This window comes from Artemia sp. Qi Xiang Cuo, chromosome 2 (assembly GCF_049724085.1).
Source record: "Artemia sp. Qi Xiang Cuo chromosome 2, ASM4972408v1, whole genome shotgun sequence".
NCBI classification, from domain to species: Eukaryota; Metazoa; Arthropoda; class Branchiopoda; order Anostraca; family Artemiidae; genus Artemia; species Artemia sp. Qi Xiang Cuo.
The window spans coordinates 59,799,009-59,820,713 of NC_142795.1; the positions used below are offsets into that span (position 1 = coordinate 59,799,009).

The 21,705-nt window shown below is 37.0% G+C and overlaps 1 protein-coding gene across 3 annotated transcripts in view; it reads right to left on the reverse strand.

The window, feature by feature from the left end:
- LOC148955446 (dystrophin, isoforms A/C/F/G/H-like) overlaps positions 1-21,705 on the reverse strand; it is a 504,509-nt gene that overhangs the window by 427,823 nt on the left and 54,981 nt on the right. For 2 of the 3 annotated variants that reach the window (XM_089102277.1, XM_089102283.1), the window contains exons 4-7: positions 17,180-17,350; positions 12,934-13,284; positions 10,233-11,066; positions 4,984-5,112 (exon numbers count right to left, since the gene is read on the reverse strand). In XM_089102277.1, the coding sequence (XP_088958403.1) occupies positions 4,984-5,112; positions 10,233-11,066; positions 12,934-13,284; positions 17,180-17,350 (1,485 nt within the window). Of the gene's footprint in view, positions 1-4,983; positions 5,113-10,232; positions 11,067-12,933; positions 13,285-15,181; positions 15,260-17,179; positions 17,351-21,705 lie in introns of those variants that run through there. The other variant, XM_089102291.1, reaches the window with a different exon arrangement.

The following is a 21,705-nucleotide window of genomic DNA, read 5'->3' on the forward strand; positions in this document are numbered from 1 at the left end:
CTCTCTTACTGACTCAACACTGTTTTCTATATTCTTCAAATCGTTAGTGAGACCAATGATCAAATATGGTCATACAACAACCAGACCGTTTTTCCAAAAAGACAGCAATGCAATAAAAAAAATCCAAAGGAGAGCTACTAAATTTGTTCCATCACTTATAGACTTATCATACAAAGACCGTTTGAAAAAACTGTCACTCCCAAGCTTCTCATACCGCCTTTTAAGAGGAGATCTTATTGAAGTATACAAAATATGCGACAGACATTACGACAACACCCCTCCTGAAGAGATAATAGCATTCAAGAATAATAAACTGAGAGGTCCCGAGTTTAGGCTAATCGAATAGTGTCTCAGAAAAGATGTTGGTAGATGGACATTCAGCAACCGCATTGTCTCCGAGTGGAATGCGCTACCATCAGACACTGTTAACTCAGATTCAGTCAATGCATTTAAGAACAAAATTGACAAACATTATAGTGATAAAGCATTTGATTATTTAAATTTTTGTAGATAGAGGCGCAAGCCTGTTTTCGCAATATATTATTATTATTATTATTATATATATATATATATATATATATATATATATATATATATATATATATATATATATATATATATATATATATATATATATATATATATATATATATATATATATATATATATATATATATATGTATAGTATATGTATATATGTATATATATATGTATATATATATATATATATATATATATATATATATATATATATATATATATATATATATATATATATATATATATATATATATATATATATATATATATATATATATATATATATATATATATATATATATATATATATTTAACCCAGTAATGGGTTAAATTGCATGGTGATGCAGACCACCATGGCGGGAGGATCCCCTATAGGAGGACAACTACGGCAGGGCGTAAAATCCAGGTGTATGGACAACGGCCTCTGTAAAGGGCTGCCTCGACCCTTTCGGGGTACCTGCAAGACTGGGGACCTTGCGGTCAACTCTATTCCTACTTGAGGAGTGGCACCCCTCGAGGAAATTATAGCCTAGTAAACAACACAGCATTCGCACGGGATTCTGACTCATGGATAATTCTTCTCGGCTTGGTATGTTTTGACTGGCGTTTTCGGGCTGAAAAACCTCTTCCTAGCTAATTTATCTATTATGGGCTGCCTCCCCATAGTAGCAAAATATCTATAGACATGAGTAAATAATAAGTCGGGGGTATTAAGCTTGAGACTGTCTGTGCAGGATTTCGACTCTTGTTGATATAAGAGCATCGCCAGGTGCTGAAAATCATGTTGTGATCAAGAAGGGCCCAGGATTGCACAAAGCCTCCATTCATGGAGGTCCCAGGGACTTCTTGCTGTCCGGTTCTAGGCCGGCTTAAGCACTTCGGTTTAGACTTGAGAAGATATGTGATCCCCGTCCTGCACTGGTATCCGGGATCATTGCTTTTCCTGAGGCGAAAATAATTTTAAAAAATGACTATCGTATCGACATTTTGACTGACGAATTCAGACGATTCGAACTGGATTTATTAGGAGTTTCAGAAACTCATATCCCAGGGGTAGGAAATTTGAAATTAGGTGATATAGAATTTGTTTACTCAGGCAGGAAGGATGGGGTACATAGACAGGGAGTAGAGCTCATGATGAATATGTAAGCTGCTAAATCTTGTTTAGGCTGGGAAGGAATTAATAATAGAATACTAATTGCTCATTTTATGACTAAAAAATTAATGTTATCAGTTATAGTATTATGTGCCGCTTTTGAACCAACTCAAGGAGATACTACTGACTCAGATAAATCTTACTTACAATTACAGGAGCAAATAGACAGGATCCCAGGTAGAAATATGATGTTTTTAGTAGGAGATTTTAACGCCTAGGTTGGTAGAAATAGGGATAGACGGTATCCTAGCCTAGGTAAATTTGGTGTAGGAAAAGAAAACACTAATGGATACAGACTTTTGAAATTTTGTAGGTATAATGATCTAGTTATAATCAAAACGGTGTTTGGTCATAAAATGGCTCATAAGTTAACATGGCATTCACGTGATGGTAAGACAGCAAACCTTATTGATTATGTTATTGTAAACCGAAGACTGGCAGGATTAATAAAATATACTAGGGTATATAGGAGTGCCGTTATCGATGTTAAGAGTAAAGATCACCATCTAGTATAATTTAAAGCTGAAATATAGGAAGGGTAACTACCTCCCGGGAAGTTATGATGTTGGTAGACTCCAGGATAAGAATTTGAGAGAAACTTTCCAGGAACAGTTGAATACTAAACTTAAGAGTCTAAATTTTGATAATGTGGAAGATGGTTGGAAGTATTTTAGAAAAATAATTTGTGAAGTTGCTGAAGGTATCTTAGGGAAGAAAGCTAGAACTGCAGCTAAGAATATTAGTGAAAAAGCTTTATGTTTGATAGAAAGGATTTGTACAAGAATTACCTTAGTGATAGATCATATGAAAACGAATAGAATATAAAGAAAATGGATAAAGCATTAAGATATAGAGCACAGAGTTGAAAACTAGAAGCCTCAGATGAAATTATCAAAGATCCGGAAAACTCAACAAGATGGTGTTATAATAAAATATTGTGCCGATATTTTAACAAATCAGGAGGAATGTTACAGCGCGAATTTGCTTCACTTACAAATTGAAGTGGGGTGACAAATAATAATAAGAAATAAACTAGAGAGTTATGGGCCGAACGTTTTGACAATTTGATTAACCGATATAGAGTTGAAGGAAGAGATATAGAGGAAAGTGAAAAAGTTTGTGATATCTTTGATGTGAAGGAAGTTTTGTTTTGTGAGGAAGAATTAGCGACAGTACTAAAAGGATTGAAAAATAATAATGCTCCAGGTGCTTATAGTGTGGTAAATGAGTTTTTTAAATAGGGTGGCTCGGAGGATAGAAATAAGTTACTGAAGATCATGAATATGATTTTTGAAAAAGGGGAAGTACCTAACGATTTTAGGAAAACCTTAATTAAGCCACTTTATAAGAAAGGTGATAAAAGTGAGTGAGGTAATTATCGAGGGATTAGTCTGGTCTCTGTAGGTAGTAAATTACTTAGTAATATGATACTTTTTAGACTGAGAGATGCCGTAGACATAGTTTTAAGAGAAGAGCAGTGCGGTTTTAGAAAAGATAGAGGATGTGTCGACCAAATTTTCACTCTTAGGTTAATAATTGAGAAGCGCCTGAGTTTTCAAACACCTTTGGTCCTCAGTTTTATAGATTATGAGCAAGCGTTCGATTCTATTGATAGAAGATCTTTAGCAAATGTCCTTGCATGGTATACCAGACAAATACATTAATGTGATTAGTGCTATGTACGAGAACAACACTGCTGCGGTTAAGGTAGGAAAAGAGGTTAGCAGCTGGTTTTGTATTAAATCAGGAGTTAAGCAGGGTTGTGTTCTAATATGGATTATTTTGATGGACTTTGTCTTGAGGAATACAGGGAAGACAATGGGAGAACACGGAATCAAATGGGGAGGAAAAAGTCTCCTGGACTTAGATTATGCTGATGATTTAAGCATCCTAGATGAAAGTGTTAGCAAAGTGAATTAAGTTTTAGATGTTTTGCGAGTTCAGGGTGCTAGAATAGGTTAGAAAATTAATGTTAAAAAGACTAAGTCACTAAGGCTAGGAATAAGTGAAGATGAAAAGGTGAAGTTGGGTAATGAAAAGATTGATCAGGTGAACAGCTTCACTTACCTTGGTAGTATTATTAGTAAAGATGGTTGGAGCAGTGAAGATGTCAAAAGTTGAATAGCCAAGGCTCAGGGTGTTTTTTCACAGTAAAAAAAGTTTGGAAGAATAGGAAGATAAGTCTGCAAACCAAGATTAGAATATTAGAAGCTACAGTGATGACAATGGTCAAATATGGCTCTGAAGCTTGGGCGCTTCGAAAAGCGGATGAAGATTTGCTAGATGTTTTCCAGAGAAATTGCTTAAGGATAGTTCTGGATACCCGGCTGACTGACCGTATTTCAAACAATAGGCTACACGAAAAATGTGGTTCAATACCGTTCTCTAGGGCTATAATGAAATAAAGGTTGAGGTGGCTAGGGCACATTGTGTGGATGAAGGATGACGCATTTCCGAAGATTGTGCTTTTCGGCCAACCGTCTAGGGCTAAACGGAAAGCAGGTCGGGATGGAGGAAGAGCGTGCGTAGCTGTGTTGTCCTCAGGCAGCTAGGTGCTGCGGTGAGTTGTTAGTAGTAGTAGTAGTAGTAGTAGTAGTAGTAGTAGTAGTAGTAGTATATATATATATATATATATATATATATATATATATATATATATATATATATATATATATATATATATATATATATATATATATATATATATATATATATATATATATATATATATATATATGTATGTATGTATGTATGTATATATATATATATATATATATATATATATATATATATATATATATATATATATATATATATATATATATATATATATATATATATATATATATAGTGTTTTAAAAAACTCCCCTTTCGTGGTTTTCTAAATATACCAGTTAAATATGACAGATATAAAGTGCTAGATAGAATCTGTGAGTTAAATTTGATTATTTCATTAGCCCGAGGAAGAGTGAAACACACCATTTGAAACTTATCTGGCCGCTCTAGCATTCGCAAACCAGTTTAAGTAGAGGGTTCAATCTAATTCTACGCTAGAAATAGTTTCAACTCTTTATCGCCCTTCTAGTTAATTATATATCTATGATCTTAGTGTTTTAAAAACTTTCTCTACTTTCGTGGTTTTCCAATATAACACTTAAATTAATCGTCAACTAATGATTAACTTATTGATGTTCTTTGTCTTTCAGAACTGTGAGTTTCAAGTAGAATAGCGTTAATTTCTATTATAAAGTTAATGTAAACGCAATACAATAAAGGATGATACAAACTTTAGAAGGACGGTCTCCTTTGGGCTGTTTTCCTTGAAAAAGTAACTGCAATGCTTGGCTTAACTTTTGAACTAGACCATCAAGGCGAAGGAGCTCGGAAACAAGGGTTTTCACTTCTTTCTCCAAGACCTACATAAAAAAGTCAATAATATGAACAAATTCAAACAAAGAAAAAACCACCCTGGGGAGGAATCTATTTGTTTACTTATTCAGTCCTGTATAGACCGTAGCACAATAGACAAGTTTTTTGAATTGGTATGAAAGCTTTCTTTATAGTATCAGCACTAAACATAATATTAGGTAGTTCATTCCGCCAAAGAAGGAGGAGCGTCTTTGGACCTGCTTCCGTACAACCAGACCTTTCCATCCCAAAATAGAATGACTTCAATGATTTGCACGATAATTGATTTGTTTTCGATATAATTCGTCTATTTTATGCTGTTTTTCCCACATCACAACCTCCCTTAACAAAATTCTATGTACGTGCCAATGCCAAGCAAACCTCTAGTTACAAAGAAATGTGTTGGCAAGCTTCCAATCAGTATGGAATTATTTTTTTGAAAAGGACTTTGGGGCATTTGAAAAAAAAAACTATGTTGTCTGCTGTTCCGCACAATCCTAATCTCGTTTTCGTTAATCTACACGGTGGAACACTCGTCTAAGCTACCTGTCAAAACTGTTTCTTTCATTAACTCTTTTAGCTATAGTTTAGTTAACTATAGTCAATTTTTGTATGCTATGCCCCGACCAACGATTCCGACGACGTAACCAAGGAAGAGTTCTACTCTGCTCTGTCCAGATGTCTGTCAACAGTTTCCCCCCACGATGTCACTGTTCTTCTCGGTGACTTCAATGCCACAGTGTGAGATGATATGGGTGTTTGGCGTGGCACACTTGGACCTGTATCCCCCGACCCACTGAACGATAACGGCCTTCGCCTACTCGAACTGTGCCGATCGCATGAACTTGTGATCGCAAACACCTACTTTCAACGTAAGACTATCCACCAGTACACGTGGTATAGTAACGACGGTCGCACAAAGAAGATGATTGACTACGTCATAATTTCTAAACGCTGGAGATCATCGCTGAAGAACTGCAGAACTTACAGATCAGCAGAGCTCGGAAATGCAGATCACAGGCTTGTGTGTGCTGATGTCCAGCTTCGCCACCATGCACAGCGATCGGAAAGAAAACCAGTAGCAGCGGATATTGGGAAACTAAAGGAGCCATATACTCGCCAGAAGTATAGTGTTGAGATATCAAATCGCTTTGAGCTCCTGGGCACACTCAACAACAGCGAAGACGCCTGGAAGTATTTTAAATCACAGACAAGCCAAGCAGCACAGCTGGTGCTTGGCAAGCGGAGTTTCCCGAAGAAATCGTGGCTAACTGACGAAACACTGCAGGTCATAGAGCAAAGGCGGAGGGCAAGACTTCTTGGGGACATGGCCACCTATCGAAGGCTCAATGGAGTGCGGAACAGACTTATTCACCGAGACCGAACTCAGTTTGTTGCACGGAAAGCCGATGAAATCGAACTAGCAGCAAAAAAAAAGACATGGGTAGCCTGTTCAAGCAACTCCGCAATCTCACAGAAAATAAAACACCAGCATTGGGACCCGTCCTATCCAGGGATGGGACACTTCTCTCTGATGAGGGTTCTTGTCTCGAGCGGTGGAAGGACCACTTCTGCTCACTCCTGAACAACACTAGCCCGTCTAAGCCTCCTACTGATAGTCCCAGCCAACCTGGCAGTCCAAGATACGAAACAGATGCTCCTCCAGACGAGCCTTTCAGCCCATCAGAAATTGGAAATGCAGTAAAAAGGCTCAAGAACAATAAAGCTGCCGGTATCTGTGGCCTGAGTGCGGAGCTGCTAATATATGCAGGTCCTGTTATGCTCCTGTTTATCCACACCTTGTTCTCTACAATCTGGCAAACCGAGATAATTCCCGAAGATTGGCGGAAGGGTGTAATTATCCCTTTATGGAAGAGGAAAGGTTCTAGAAGCGACTGCTTGAACTACCGTGGAATAACCCTACTGTCTGTCCCGGGAAAACTTTTCTCAATGGTCCTGTTAGATCGATGTCAAGATATCATTCGTAAAATCTAGTGACCGGAGCAAGCTGGTTTCATGTTGGGCCGTTCAACCATCGAGCAGATTTTTACGATCCGTCAGATCATAAAAAAACCCACGGAGTTCCGACACAAAGCTTTTTTTATCTTCGTCGACTTCCACGCTACGTTAGACTCAGTAGACCAAGAAGTTCTTTGGCGGATTCTAGAATCGACAGGCCTCCCCGAGAAATACTGCAGACTCTTCAAAGCTCTACACCATGGGACGGAGAGCTGTGTTCAAGTGAACGGCCGCCGCAGCCGGTTCTTCCAAATCACGACAGGAGTGCGTCAAGGATGTGCAGTTGCCCCAGAGCTCTTCAATGTCATCATAGACTACGTTATGACAAGGACTACTTCACGTCTCAGCTTTGGACTCAAGTTTGGAGATCGTGTCATTACAGATGCTGATTTTGCCGATAACTTGGCCATTCTGGCGGACTCCATGGAGCAGTTGCTGGAAGCGCTTCGAATCCTACGAGAAGAGGCTGCAAAAGTAGGACTGCAGATAAACTGGACTAAAACGAAAATTATGGCCATTGACCCATCCTCTCCTGCTGCCAATCCTTCAGTTAGCCTGGATAGCACCACTAGCATCGAAGTTGTCCAAAGGTTCACCTACCTGGGCTCCATAATTTCTTCAGATGGCTCACTTCTTTCTGAACTGCAAGCGAGAATATCCAAAGCGTCTTCTGCCATGGGCAGACTGAACCGTTACCTCTGGCGAAAACCGAACATCAGTCACACAACGAAGCTGCGGATTTTCAACGCCCTCGTCGGTTCTGTGATGCTCTATGGAGCTGAGACGTGGCAAGCTTCAGCCGCAACCCTCAAGGCAATTGATGTCTTTCAGTCGAAGAGCCTGAGGAGGATCGAAGGTCTACGATGGTTCGACTTTGTCAGCAATGAGAAGCTGCTGCAGCTCACCAAGCAGTCTCGGTTTTCGACCCAAGCAGCCGAGCGAACACTACGATGGTTCGGACATCTACTTCGAATGCCTCCACACATACCTGCGAAAACGATCCATGACTTCGACCCTGTCAAAGCCGGTTGGAAGCGACCTCGCGGCCGACCGAAGAAACGATGGTCTGACAGCCTGTCCAAGTTCCTGACGATGGCAAATATCAGGTTGAGCGATGTGCAAACGCTTGCCATGGACCGAAGTGGATGGAGGAGGCAGACGTCACTCTCTACGCCGAGCAGCGCCCGGCAGGAGACATAAGTCAAGTAAGTAAGTTAGTTAACGTTGTTTAAAGAGTATTAAGCTAGATTGTCTAGCCAAATACAATGACTATTGCCAGCTCCTAAAATGCTGAAACCGAAAAAAAAGATATCGCTAGAAAACACTACCACAACAAAAAAAAAATACCGAAAAGCTATAAAAATAATCGCAAATATGTAATTGCAACAGCACAGATTAAGCTACATTTTTTTTTATTTTTTACTATCTTCTATTTGTTACTATTAATTATAACTACCAGTAATAAGTCCGATGTTTATTCAATATTTTTTCTACTCCATAAACCTTTCAAAACTATAAGCATAAAAACATAGAACAAAATCTCACATAGTTCCTTTTTTGGGTGTTAAAAATTTCCCTATTTCATTCAAGAAGACATAGGTTGAAGATGGTGGGGGCATGTAGATTTAGATTCCAGAGGGGGTTGTGTGCACGCATAATAAGGCCCCTTGAAAAAAGTGTATTTATCACAGATTAAATTGGACAGCTTTATTCGGTCGTGTATGTCGATCTGGAACTGACTTTCAGAGCATGTTATCGCATCAAAGCTATCCTATAATAGCTCCAAGTGAAGGTTCTATTTTAGTGTATAATGCCTTAAATCAATGTTTAGTGGGTTAATATGTCCCTCCCTGAGTTTTGTTGGAGGGCAAATCTGATATGAAGCGTATTATTTCTGAAATATTTTTATGCGTCTTAAAAGTTCCTCGTTGAAGACTGTGGAATTTTTAGATGTTGATATTTCTCTGTTCTATCTTGAGAAAGGTGAAAGCTTTATTAGACGTTTGTCGCGAGTTAAGGGTATTTTCTCAATTGGAAAGCTTTTTACCTGCATTATTTTTTTCTTTTTTGTCTATAGGTTTTTAGTTGAAGTATGTGCGTTTTGTCTGACTTCATTCATTGACCTTTTTCCAACAAGTTGAAATCTATGGCAATATATGAAAATATTGGTATTCTGGCTTCTAGTTGGTTCTTCAAGCGGCCATTTCAGCAGGATCGTGCAACATCATCCTAAGACATGTTTATGTTTTTGAGCTGTCAGTCAACCCGGGAATTAAAACCTACCTAGTCCAAAACCTTAGTAAGTAGGATTAATAAACACCAATTAGCCTTAGTCAATTTAATATTGTAAATATTTTGCAAGACGCACATATGGCTGTCGATTTTGTTGCACATATGAGACTTTCAAGCCGAATTTGTTGCTTTTTCATGTTTTTTTCAAACGCTATAAGCGAAATATGGGATTCTGTGATAAATAAATTGGAAAATATTCTGTATATGAAAAAAAAAAAAAAAAAAAAAAAAAAAAAAAAAAAAAAAAAAACTTTTGCAATGCCAACCTCCGACAGCAAATTCCGCCTCAATAAAGGAAAGGCATCGTCTTCTTTAATCCTTTCAATGTTAAATTAACCCAGGTTAATTTTAGTGTTTACAGTTTTATCTGTTAGTGTTTCCCTTTTTGGTAAGTTTCTATGTTCCTAGTTGGTGGACAATCCAAAAATTAGAAATGCCTTAGGAGGGCATGGCACGGGTCCTGTTAAAATTATTGCTTGAAACTTCCTGTCTGAAAGCCTATGAATCCACAGCTTATGTGAATTTAATCGTCATTTTAATTATGTTGAAAAATAAATCGAACTTCAATACGATTTAAAATATCAAACCCAAATTAGTCTCGCAAATTAAAACGATTTTTTAAGACCACAAAAGAGTGGAAAGTCATTGTAATATCTAAAAATATCTTTTTGTCTGTTTTCCTTCTCAAAACCATTGTCTTCTCTATCCTTTAACTTCTACTAATGGTCAATAATTAGGACTCGTTTTCTTACGTGATGTTTCTCCAATCTATATTTTACAAGTTCAAATATCAAGTTAGTTCCAAAAAGGTACGTACCAGAAGTTTTTCCTCCTGTTCATATTGCACATCAATATTTGCTTCTAACATTTTTAAGGCCTGTTCTGAAGTTTGAACTCGTTCTTTGGTTCTCGTTAGGACATCTGTGACTTCACTATGAGCTTGCTTTATTTCCTCTACATTTGGCCATCGTTCTCTCGACCATCGACATACATGAATCCATCTTTCCCCAAGAGCATTCAATTCATCTTCTAAATGAGCCCCAGCATCAGGTTCTTTATCATCAACCACAACAATTAGCTTAGAGAGATCTTCTACTTCAGTTTGCTTTTCATCTAAGAACTCTTTCAGCTTGGTATGGTATCCAAGATACTTTTCCAGAGCAGATATATCTTGTGGCATATTTCCAAGTCTAGATATCTGATCTTCAGAATCTCTAAGCCAATCTCTGAACGTTATCAGCTTGGACTTCTGCATTTCCATAATAGATTTATGTATGATGGATTGGCGGTTCATCGCCTTTAGTCGAAGACTTTCCCATCTGTCTGTTAGCATTTTCATCTGCAGAGTAACATCAGCAAATTCTTCGGTGGGCATTGTAGTATTCCTTAGCAGGCGGTGGCCTTCCTGTATTGCTTCTCCAATAGACCCCTGTTGTTGAGTCAACTCAATAAGAAACTGTTCGAGCTCATGAAATTGATTTTTCAAATTTTTCAAGTCAGTTGCAACTGGTGTCATCGCGTCAATTTTGTCTCCCGAAGCAAGAAGCCAAACGAGGACTTCTTCAAGAAGGACGTGGTAAGAGGCTAAATCTGAATTGGAAGTAGGTGGTTCTTCTGGCTGAGGCAGTTCCATTCCTTCATGTGGTAGAGCCTATTGAAAAAAACCTTAGTTTGAACATTTAAAGTGAACGTTCTTTCTAGTAATTTATAGAACAACTATTATTTATGACAAAAAACAAAACAAAGAAGAACCCAAGTTCTGCAAGAGTCAAAAATGTTAGAACATGCAGAATATGTAAAGTTTACAGCTACAGCATGAATGGGTAATGAAATAGAAACTAATGCTAATTAGCTGCGATTAATGGGTACAATGGGGAGGGAGGGTTACTTCCCTCCAATATAGGGCATTCTATTTGGGATAACTTGTTTCAAATAATAAAGCAGGACAGAACGTTTGTTAATTTTAAAGGTCCCGCCCCGACCAATTTCTCGAGGCTTCAATGAAATAGGAGAAAATGTCTGGTCTTTGTCAAAGGTTTGAGAATCCTATACCAGGGACTCGTTTTTGTATTGCTCCCATTATTAAGCAAAAACGGTATGTAGCCTAAATGTGGCTGATGATATTCATTGCTAAGAAACTGGAGGTAGGCAATTACTTAAAGAAGAAGAAAATATTTTGGTTTTATTAAAAATAATCAAATAAACAATTAGCTCTATTAAACGCTTTTATTTAACTCCGCCTGTTTACGTCAGCTGACTTCCCGTGGTCTGACATAGCTGAAATCTTATCAAAATCGAAATAAGTTTCATTTCACAAAGAGATAAAACAACAAAAATACGATATAACGATACAGTCTACTGAACATTCAATTCATTAATTTTAATTAAGACTCTATTTCTGTAAACTTTCACAAGCTTCTGCGCTGACTGGTTACCCGTTATGATTGCTAGTCAAGATTTATGCACCTGAAAATTGCTTTCGTTTTTGTAGCCTTTTAAAAAGAAGTGCAGCGCCTGAAAACTACCTTATTAAATTGAGCATGATTTTCGATTAAATCAAACAATCAAAACAAACTTAAATCGCTGTAAAGAATGTTGATTAACATAAGGAAAAACCGAAAATAATTATCTGGATGAAATTCAACCTGTTAATTAACACTAGCAACACTACCTAAACATAGCGACTTTGTTTTAGTGCAAAATATTACAACAAATTAGAGATGAACTAACTTTAAGTGGAAGGGCATTGTAAGCAGTTTGACATATCATTATCCAAAACCAGTAAAAAATTATTATTTAAAATTCTCAAAGAAAAGGCAATTCATTTATAATAACTAGTATTTCAAAATAAAATATCTTAAATTAATGAAGCCCTTGTTAAAGTAGTTGAAATAATCCTTTTCTCCACCCTCCCCCTTTTTGGTGCGTACAAGATTGCTCTGATCTAGCATTTTACTCCATTTTATAAAAATATTAAAAACATTAACTATGAAAAGAGTCCTTGCCAGAATTTATCAGAACTTTCCAAAGGGAAAGTTTCCTTTCGGCTAAAATAATGAGGAGGATTTGAGTATTTACTTTACAAAATTGTTCTGCTAAAGGAAACACCAGTGCCTACTGGCTTTCAACGATCCAAAGTCCACACAATTAATTTCTATTTTTTCAGTTTTTTACTTCGATGTGGAAATATATACGGTAATAGCTCGTGCTAAATCAGTTGCTAAATTCTGGGAACCATTATACGTCTCCTTTTCATTTATGCTGAATCGAGACAAATTAATTAATACATCACCCCTTTCTTTGTAACCAAAAGAATTCAAGCTACAATTGCTTAGAACTCGAATTTCGTGCTTGATATGCTTTGATTTCAAAAAGCCAAGTTAAAAGCAAAAGCAAAAAAAAATCGGCTTCGGCAACTAGTAGGTAGATAAATAAAATGAATAAAAGAAACAGGATTCTTGAATTTTCAGACTATTTTCCGAAATACTTGGTTTAACAATAGTACATTAAAAACCAACCTGAAAAAGGCACAGAACATAAATGAGAATTGATTTCTTGTCTGGGCTGCTATTATTCACATCTTCGGGATCAAGTAGTCTTTCAATTTTAAGGTGATTTTTCGCAGTTCGGAATGCATGTTCGAGTCGAGCGTTAGGATGTCTTTTTGATACAAAATCCCAATCGAATAAACTGGGTCTCCAACGGTGAATAACAGCATTAAAAGCCAAGCCGTCCGACCAAGAGCTAGTGAAATTGTTGATTTCCACACCTTCGTAGTCTTTGACCGAATATCGGCACCATGCGAGAAGCGTTTTTTCTAAATTACTCATTTGAAGATCTGCCATCATCGGCTTCAATTTCTCGTGTACCTGTAAACAAAAAGAATGAAGCTTCAAGACAAAAAAGAGTTTTTGGAGAAATGACTGGTATTCAGTTACTTTTGTTTAGTCTGCCAATGGTTTACAAATTTTTAGCCGAAAGAGGAACAAAAGTCGTAACCATTAAAAAAACAAAAACATTTTTAATCAGTAATTATATGAAGCTTTTTAGATTTCTTTTGTCATACAGCAAATTAGAAAAATGCAATTAGCAAAACACCAAGTTTCTCTGAACTAATCATGACATTTTCGTAAATTAAGGGTTCCATTGATAGGCGTCAACTCCCTATGTCCCCCTGCCACCTATGAGTATTAAACCTTGAGCCTTCCTCAGTTGAATAAATACAAACTGCTATCATAGAGATGAAAACGCTAAAAGGCGCTGAATCCGCAGCATTTTGGCCGAACTACTTCGACTAGGTTGGCTTGCTCCTCTTAACTATTATGGCTTCAAATGATATTACAACAGTTTGAAATTCGGAGATCCATCCCAAAGACTAGCTAACTTGAGTGATACTATCAATTTAGAAGAGGAGAAGGTTGGAGAAAGAATGCTACAACTATATAAGGTGACCCTAGTGTCCGTACCTGGGAAAGTTTTCTCTATGATATTGTAGCAACAAATGACGTTATACGTACCTCAGAAAACGCTTAGGTCAGAACAAGCTGGTTTCATACCTGGAAGATAGACAACTGAACAAAGTTCTACGGTGAAACAAATAACACAAGGGCGAATGAATTTGACCAAGTTGCTTTCATTGTCTATATTGACTCCAGAGCAGCCTTTGATTCAACCGACCAAAGTCCCTCAGGAGCCATTCCTTTCCAACTATTAAAACTATGCATTCAGATACAGAGTAAAGTCTGCTTAAATGACCAACAGAGCCCTTCTTCTCGATCAGAACATATGAAAGGCTACTCCGGGGAGAATAGCTGCTTCACAACTCTTTATCTGTGCAATAGGTCTCATCTTGTCATGCACAACACAGATATTGACTATCAGTCTCCAAATTAGGCACAGAATCAGGAGTCTTGACCATATGTCACTTCACATATAGCATAGCATTTCTCAACGGCTATAAACTGCAGCTACTCCTAGCCCTAATTTCTCTGTCCGATGGAGCCACTAAAAGTGGCTTATCAATAAACTGGAAGAATGTCAAAATCATGGAAGCCAAGCCAGCCAACGTGTATTACATGTCGAAATCATTTGGTCATCGAGGAGAATAAAGTAAAATATTATTTCGCCTATCCTGGATCTGCTGATCCATTCGATCGCTCCACCGGCCCCAAAGTTCCTGCCCTTTCAGCCAATAATATTCCACTAATATTCTTAGACGACTCAGCACCGTCTGAAATAGATCAACCATAAGACGAGTAGCCATAAAAAGGAGTCTGTATGGTTCATTCCATTACTTAATGTATATATTTGTGCCTGCAAATACAGCAAACTGATCATCTTACAAACTGAATGACTCCGTTAAACAAGACATATTATAGACTGGATAACATCCCAGCTTTACAACAATCCTGTTTAAAGCTTCTACTTTGGCACATTTCCCCAAAAAAAACGCAAAAGCTATTACGATAGTCTGAGTGTGAGGATAACATAAGGTCATATTGCTTAGAGCTGCACAATTACAGCTATGGTAATTATGGGACGAATCGGTGAATGTCAATCTCTATAACCCAAACCTGACTCTAACTTAGGTTTCGTGCCTTTGAACTCAATAGCCTTGGTTTGAATTCATTAATACCTAACCCTTACTTTAAAAATACATTAAACAATTACGTCAAAAACATCCAAAATTTTAACCAAAAATTAGAAGAAGCACGATGTCAGAATGATTTTTTTTTTTTTATTTCCATCACAAAAGAAGATCCTAACCTTTTAGGGTTATCTTTATCATAATTATCCTTCTCCTCACTATATAGTTTTATATGGATAGAAGACTAGCCATTTGATACACGTCATTTGATTCAGTCATCTAAACACGAACCTGAAATTCTGTTTAATTTGAAGACGAAAGGAAACCCTAAATATAAATAATTAACTCAAGTGGAAAAACTGACTCATCCCACCTACGAACCACATGCATCTAAGAGGCGTTTATGCCAATCTGCGGAATCTCAAAGACATTCATACACATTTACTAAAGAAAACATAGGAAGTTGATGTTAATTGCTAAACCATGTACACCAGAAAGGGAAAATACGTAAACAAAAAATAACACCAAATACAAATTATAAAAATGTGTATTATAATTATATGAGACACCAGTGAAAAGAGTAAAAAAATAAATTTGACTTGATTAGATTGATTTGATTTCGGCACAACTTTTTTCAGTTTACCTTTCCAGGATCTCAGGAGGCTCTCTAGTTATATGTCCCACCTTCTATCAAGCAACCATGAGATCACATTTCTTGCATACAGCATTTCATACATTAAGCCACGCCACTTCAATTTCATCAGTTAGTTTTTGGTTATTTTAACGGAAAGTTTTTCTAAGGTGAATTTTATGCGTAACCGTATTCTGAACAACTTGGAAGAACTACATGCCAAAGGATTGTTCAAACTATGTATTAGAATTCTGAATTAGAACCCTGGAGAATTCTGAAGGACTGAACTTGGCTTATCTAAAAACAAATTTCTACATGATAAAAGTTTTCTAGGAAAAGGTAAATAACCGCAAGGGAAGCTTAACCCTGTCTGTTGGTCAATTAGTAATATTCCAATCCAATTTTGACATCAATCTAGTGTTGGATACCAGAACTGAATTTCGACCCAACTATTCATAAAAGGAATAAGCACAAAAGAAAACAGCACATTCCAAGTAACGATACAAGGCAGTAATCTTTGGTGCGAAGTTTCAACCACGAAGATCTAACGGGGTTTAGGTGAAATGCAGTTGACAGGAGTTTCCTGAAAGATTAGTACAGGGATTCCTTCAACATTAATTCTTTTTATTTTGCTCAAATGTTCGAACCGGCTTTACAATTGGGGGGTTTTTTGAGATGTTAATGGGGGCATGAGTTCAGACGACAGCATTTCCTGTTGAAATCTACTTTCCCACATTTTTCTATATAGAATCATACCGTTATTCCCTCCTTTTAGGAGAACACCTGTGTGCACATATAGGACCAAAGCAAAAATGTCACATAACATAAAAAAATATTAAAGAAAGAGAGAAAAAACAGATTTCTTATCGTATCTTATATGCATTAGATTATGGAGTACTTATATACGGAGTATATGTACATGGAGTCTTATATGCAGGGTCATATCCAGAATTTGTTCGGGGGGAGGGGTACAAAAGAATTTGTTCGGGGGGCTACAAAAAAAATCCAAAAAACGCAACAAAAATTTGTTTATATTCATTTTTGTTACGTTTTTACGAGTCGAAAAAACATTTAGAGGGGGGGGGGGTTCAAACCCCTAACCTCCCCTGGATACGGTCTTGCTTATATGCATTAGCGCTATAGCATATGTTTACAGGGTATGTATTTTATATTTACATGATATTAGAAACATTCTGTTTCTGATTTCCTAATCTTTTCTTTCAAAAACGTTTAAAATGTGAGAGGAGCCAAATATAGAAAATAAAAACAAGGCTCACTAATAAGAACGTGAATATCGTGAGGTTGGTTTGGGCACGCCGGATTTTAGTCCGTAGTAAGCCAATCGTTACTGTCCGGATCAACTCCACATGGGTCAAAAAAAGAAAATATCATACAGTGGATAGATAAATGTATCCTCTGAACAGAGCAAAATACAGAGGATAAATTAAACACCAAAATAAATCATACATTATCCTGCATATCACCGAACAAAGACGAAATCAATCTCAGAAAAATAAATATAAGAAAATAAGAAAAAAGACTGCACCTGCCAGTGAAGAATGATGCTCCAAACAAGTCCAAGGGTGATTTTTGGATTTCCGTCGGCGATTTCTTCGGGCGAAATGTTTACAAGTCGCACGTTCTGGTGCTCCAAAATAGCCAATGCCTTGCTTACATTATTTATGTGATGGACTCGTAGCAAACCTCGCTCTGGTCTCTGCAAAACATATTAGAATGATAATCAAATGTTATATTCACAGCTCAGAAAGAATTTCATCATATTTTGTCATTGAAGTGACATAATAAGGAAAACTGATAAATATCAAAATGACTCAAAGCGTATATAACTCATAAATTTTTCAAAGTTTCAGCCATTTCACAGTCTTATCCTATGTTTTTGTTCTAGTTGATTATTTTTTGTTTTATATTTGGTCTCTTTTTTCTTCTAATTTGTTACTCCCCTTTTGTCTTGTTGTTCATAATATGTTGAAAATAAATTACTATTATTATCATTATACTCCCCGAGTATATGTCCATTTTTTATAGTCAAACCATACACGGCGAAACCAGAAACGTTAAACCAGAAACGTCTGTCATGCGAAAACCTTCCCTCAAGTTTTACGCGAATAGATCCGACAATTCAATAGTAATTTAATATATACATTTATACTGTAGTCTTTGATAGGGTCGATAATATATCCATTTCCAGACACAATCTAGGGCTTTCTCCATTTGGTATACTTCGGCAAATATTTGCAACCAAACAAGCACCTACCGAAAATTCAGTGAGGTGGCTGGAAGGATATGTTCCAAGGCTCTTTCTTAACGAGTACAAATATCTTGTAAATCAAAACACCTGTGACAATTTGTAAAATACTCTCATTCCTCGACGCTGCACTGAAGTCTATTAAGGAGGTATACATACGTAAATGAGTTTCCTAGTTTTTATACCATTTTTTGTTGAAGTTTTTTGCGCGTTTGACATATGGCCCATAAGGGCTTTTTACAATAAACTTATAAATCAACCAATCTATACGTCTAGGACATTTATTTATCTATTTCTAGATTCTGGTTGTGAGTGAACCACACAGAAAAACTCGAGACAATGTGGAGCCCCCATATAGTTCACTAAATAAATAACACAGAAAATCCTTGTTTTCAGGTATAAATAGACCGAAGGCGGAGCCAGGGGGCCAAAAAATTTTCTCGTTTTAATGTCCTTGATACTTTAAAAGCTTTATATATTGTCTTGTTTGTCATATCCAGTGCTATATTTTTAGGGTTGTTATGGAGCCCTCATGGCATTATTGGCATCAAAGAGTGGTTGGATTGTTGGTGCTATTGATTTATCCGTGTTTTTTCAACTAATTGGTGCTATACTTATATGCTGTATTGGAAAAAACACTCATTGAGCCAATTATTCACAACTGCGATAACTATCATGTCTTTTAATTCGCCGATATTTTACTGGAATTTCCAATTATTTAAAGCTGCGATGACCATCATCCTTCTTAATTCCCCGAGGAAATGTGGGGGAGGACACTCCCCCACAGCCTTTAGGGCAAGGGTTTTAAGTTATGCCCTGAAGGCATATAAGGTTTTTGAAGAAGGCGTTGTCGTAGAAACTTGAAAAAAGCTCATTTGATTGGAAATTCAAAGGGCTAGTGCCCTTTTTAATAGTCGAAAGTGATTGGAGGGCACCTAGCCCCCCCCCCCCCCCACACACACACACACCCACCCTTCCCCCAAACAAATCCAATAAAAATTTTGAGGTAGCCATTTTATTGACTATAGATTATTTCCAGATAGATAATAAGTTTTTGGGAAGAACACTGTCACCCCACCCTTCAGAAGAGGATTATAAGTTATGCCCTGGGGGCATATAACGTTTTTATTGAAACCTTTGTTAAAGAAACTATAAGAGGAGCTAATTCTATTTCAAATTCACACGAATAGTGGCATTTTTAATAGTCAAAAGTGACTTGAGGGCAACTAGCCCCCCCCCTAACCTAACCTAACATAAACCAGAGACGACACACACACAGAGACAACACACACATAGAGACGACACACACACACAGACAATAAACACACACACACAGATGACAAACACACAGAGACAACACACACACACAGACCACACACACATACATACGACACACAGACAGACACGACACACATACACAGATGACACAAACACAGAAATATCAAACCCAAAGATACGACATACAAACAGAGACGACACACACACAGAGACGACACACACACAGAGATGACACACACACACAGACGAAAAACACACAGAGACGACACATACAGAGAGACGTCACACACACACAGACGACACACACACAGAGACGACACACACACACAGAGACGACAAACACAGAGAGACGACTCACACACAAAGACGACACACACACAGAGACGACACACACACACAGACGACAAACACACAGAGACGACACACACAGAGAGATGACACACACAGAGAGACGACACAGACATAGATACACATAGAGATAGGGTTTTTACTGAAGTCTTTGTCGTAGAAACTTGAAAAAGGGCTCATTCGATTTGAAATTTAAAAGGCTAGTACCCTTTTTAATAGTCGAAAGTGGTTTGAGGGCAACTAACCCCGTTTTCACACCCACCTTTTCCCAAGAAACACTCCAACAACCCTCAGAGCATGAATCTTAAGTTATGTCCTGGGGGCTTATTAGGGTTTGGTTGAAATGTTTGTTGTAATGACTTTGAAATAGGTTCATTTAATTGAAACTTGAATAGGCTTGTGCCCTTTTCGATAGTCGAATGTTATTTGAAGGCAACTACCCCCCCCCCTCTCACGCCCACCTATTTCCCAAACACATCCGATCAAAATTTTTAGATAGCCAGTTTATTCAACGTTGTAGAAAGTTTTGGAAATTAGGTCTTTAGGGATGACAACCTATCTCCACAAATCCTTAAGGACAAGGGTTCTAAGTTATGCTCTGGGGGGCATATAAAGTTCTTATTGAAAGCGTTGTCGTAGAAACTTCGAAAGGGCTCATTCAATCGGAAATTGAAAGGGCTAGTGCCTTTTTTAATAGTTGAAAGTGATTGGATAGCGACTAACACCCATTTTCCCAAACACATCCAATCAAAATTTTTAGATATCCATGATGTTCAACGTAGTTGAAAGTTCTGGAAATTAGGTCTTTTAGGATGATAACCCCCTCAGAGCCCTCAGTGCAAGGGTTGTAAGTTATGCCCTGGGGGCATTAAAGTTTATATCTTAAGTTGTTATAGAAATTTCAAGATGGGCTCATTTGATTGGAAATTGAAATTGCCCTTTTTAATAGTCGAAAGTGAGTGAAACCCCAGAGAGCCCCAAGGGCAAAGGTTGTAGTTTATGTCCTGGGGGCACATAAGATTTTATAGATAGAGTTGTCGTAGAACCTTAAAAAGGGGTTCATTGACTTTGTAATTAAGATAGCTAGCGACATTTTAAACAGTCGAAACTTAAAGAAGAACAAAAATGGCTCCACTAACGCCCAGCATCCCTCTAAACACCTACAATCAAAATTTTCAAATAGTCATGTTTTTCAACGTAGTAGAAAGCTCTGGAAATTAGGTCTTTGAGAATGACCTTAGGGTAAGGGTTGTAATTTATGCCCTGGGGGCATATAAGGTGTTTATAGAAAACGTTATTGTTTCCAAAAGTGTTCATTCGATTGGAAACCGAAAGGCCTAGTGCCCTTTTTATTAGTCGAAAGTGATTGGAAGGCTTGACATTTTTATAGTAAAGATCAATGTGGGTGTAATGTATTATTTTTTGTTGTTGTTGTTGTTTAGACCAGAGCACTTCGTATCGAAGGAGTTGTCGTGGGAACTTCGAAAAGGGCTCATTCAATTGAAAATAGAAAGGGCTGATGCCCTTTTTAAGAGTCAAAAGTGATTAGAGGGCAAATAGTCCCCCTTCCACTCCCACCCTCCCATTTGCCCAATATGTTTAAAAACTAAATGTTGCCATAAGATTAAATCAAAAATCACTCTGTTAATGCTAATTCCCCATAAGGCATCTCAGGAGTATCTCAAGAATGACTGAGTTTATAATGTTCATACTTTCCGGGCTACTTCTGCTCTAAAAATTTAACCAAATCAAAATAGCGTAAGTGTATCAAAGCTATCAAAGAAAGTAAACAGATTTTTTTGCGAATAGTATCAAGTTTTCCATTTCAGGTCAACTAGAGGAGGTGTGAAACTAAATTAACCAGTACTATTTGTATCCAAATTCATAAAAGTGTTTCTATTATTAGAAATTGCTAGGAATTTTTTTTCCGGCAGTCAATTATATGGCCAAACTATAAAGTCTTGATAAACGAAAAGATTTTGAGTGTTATTTTTTTTCCCTGAAAAGATTATTACACAATAAAATGGATCGAAATTAATAAAAAAAAGCTTTTTGTACAAAAAAAAAAGATTTTCAAAGAAAATTAATGAATTCCATTAAACAAAAAAATGATGAAAATTAAAATTAAATAATCTACCTAACGTGAAACTACCCCAAAGAAGCAATAACAAATAAATGAA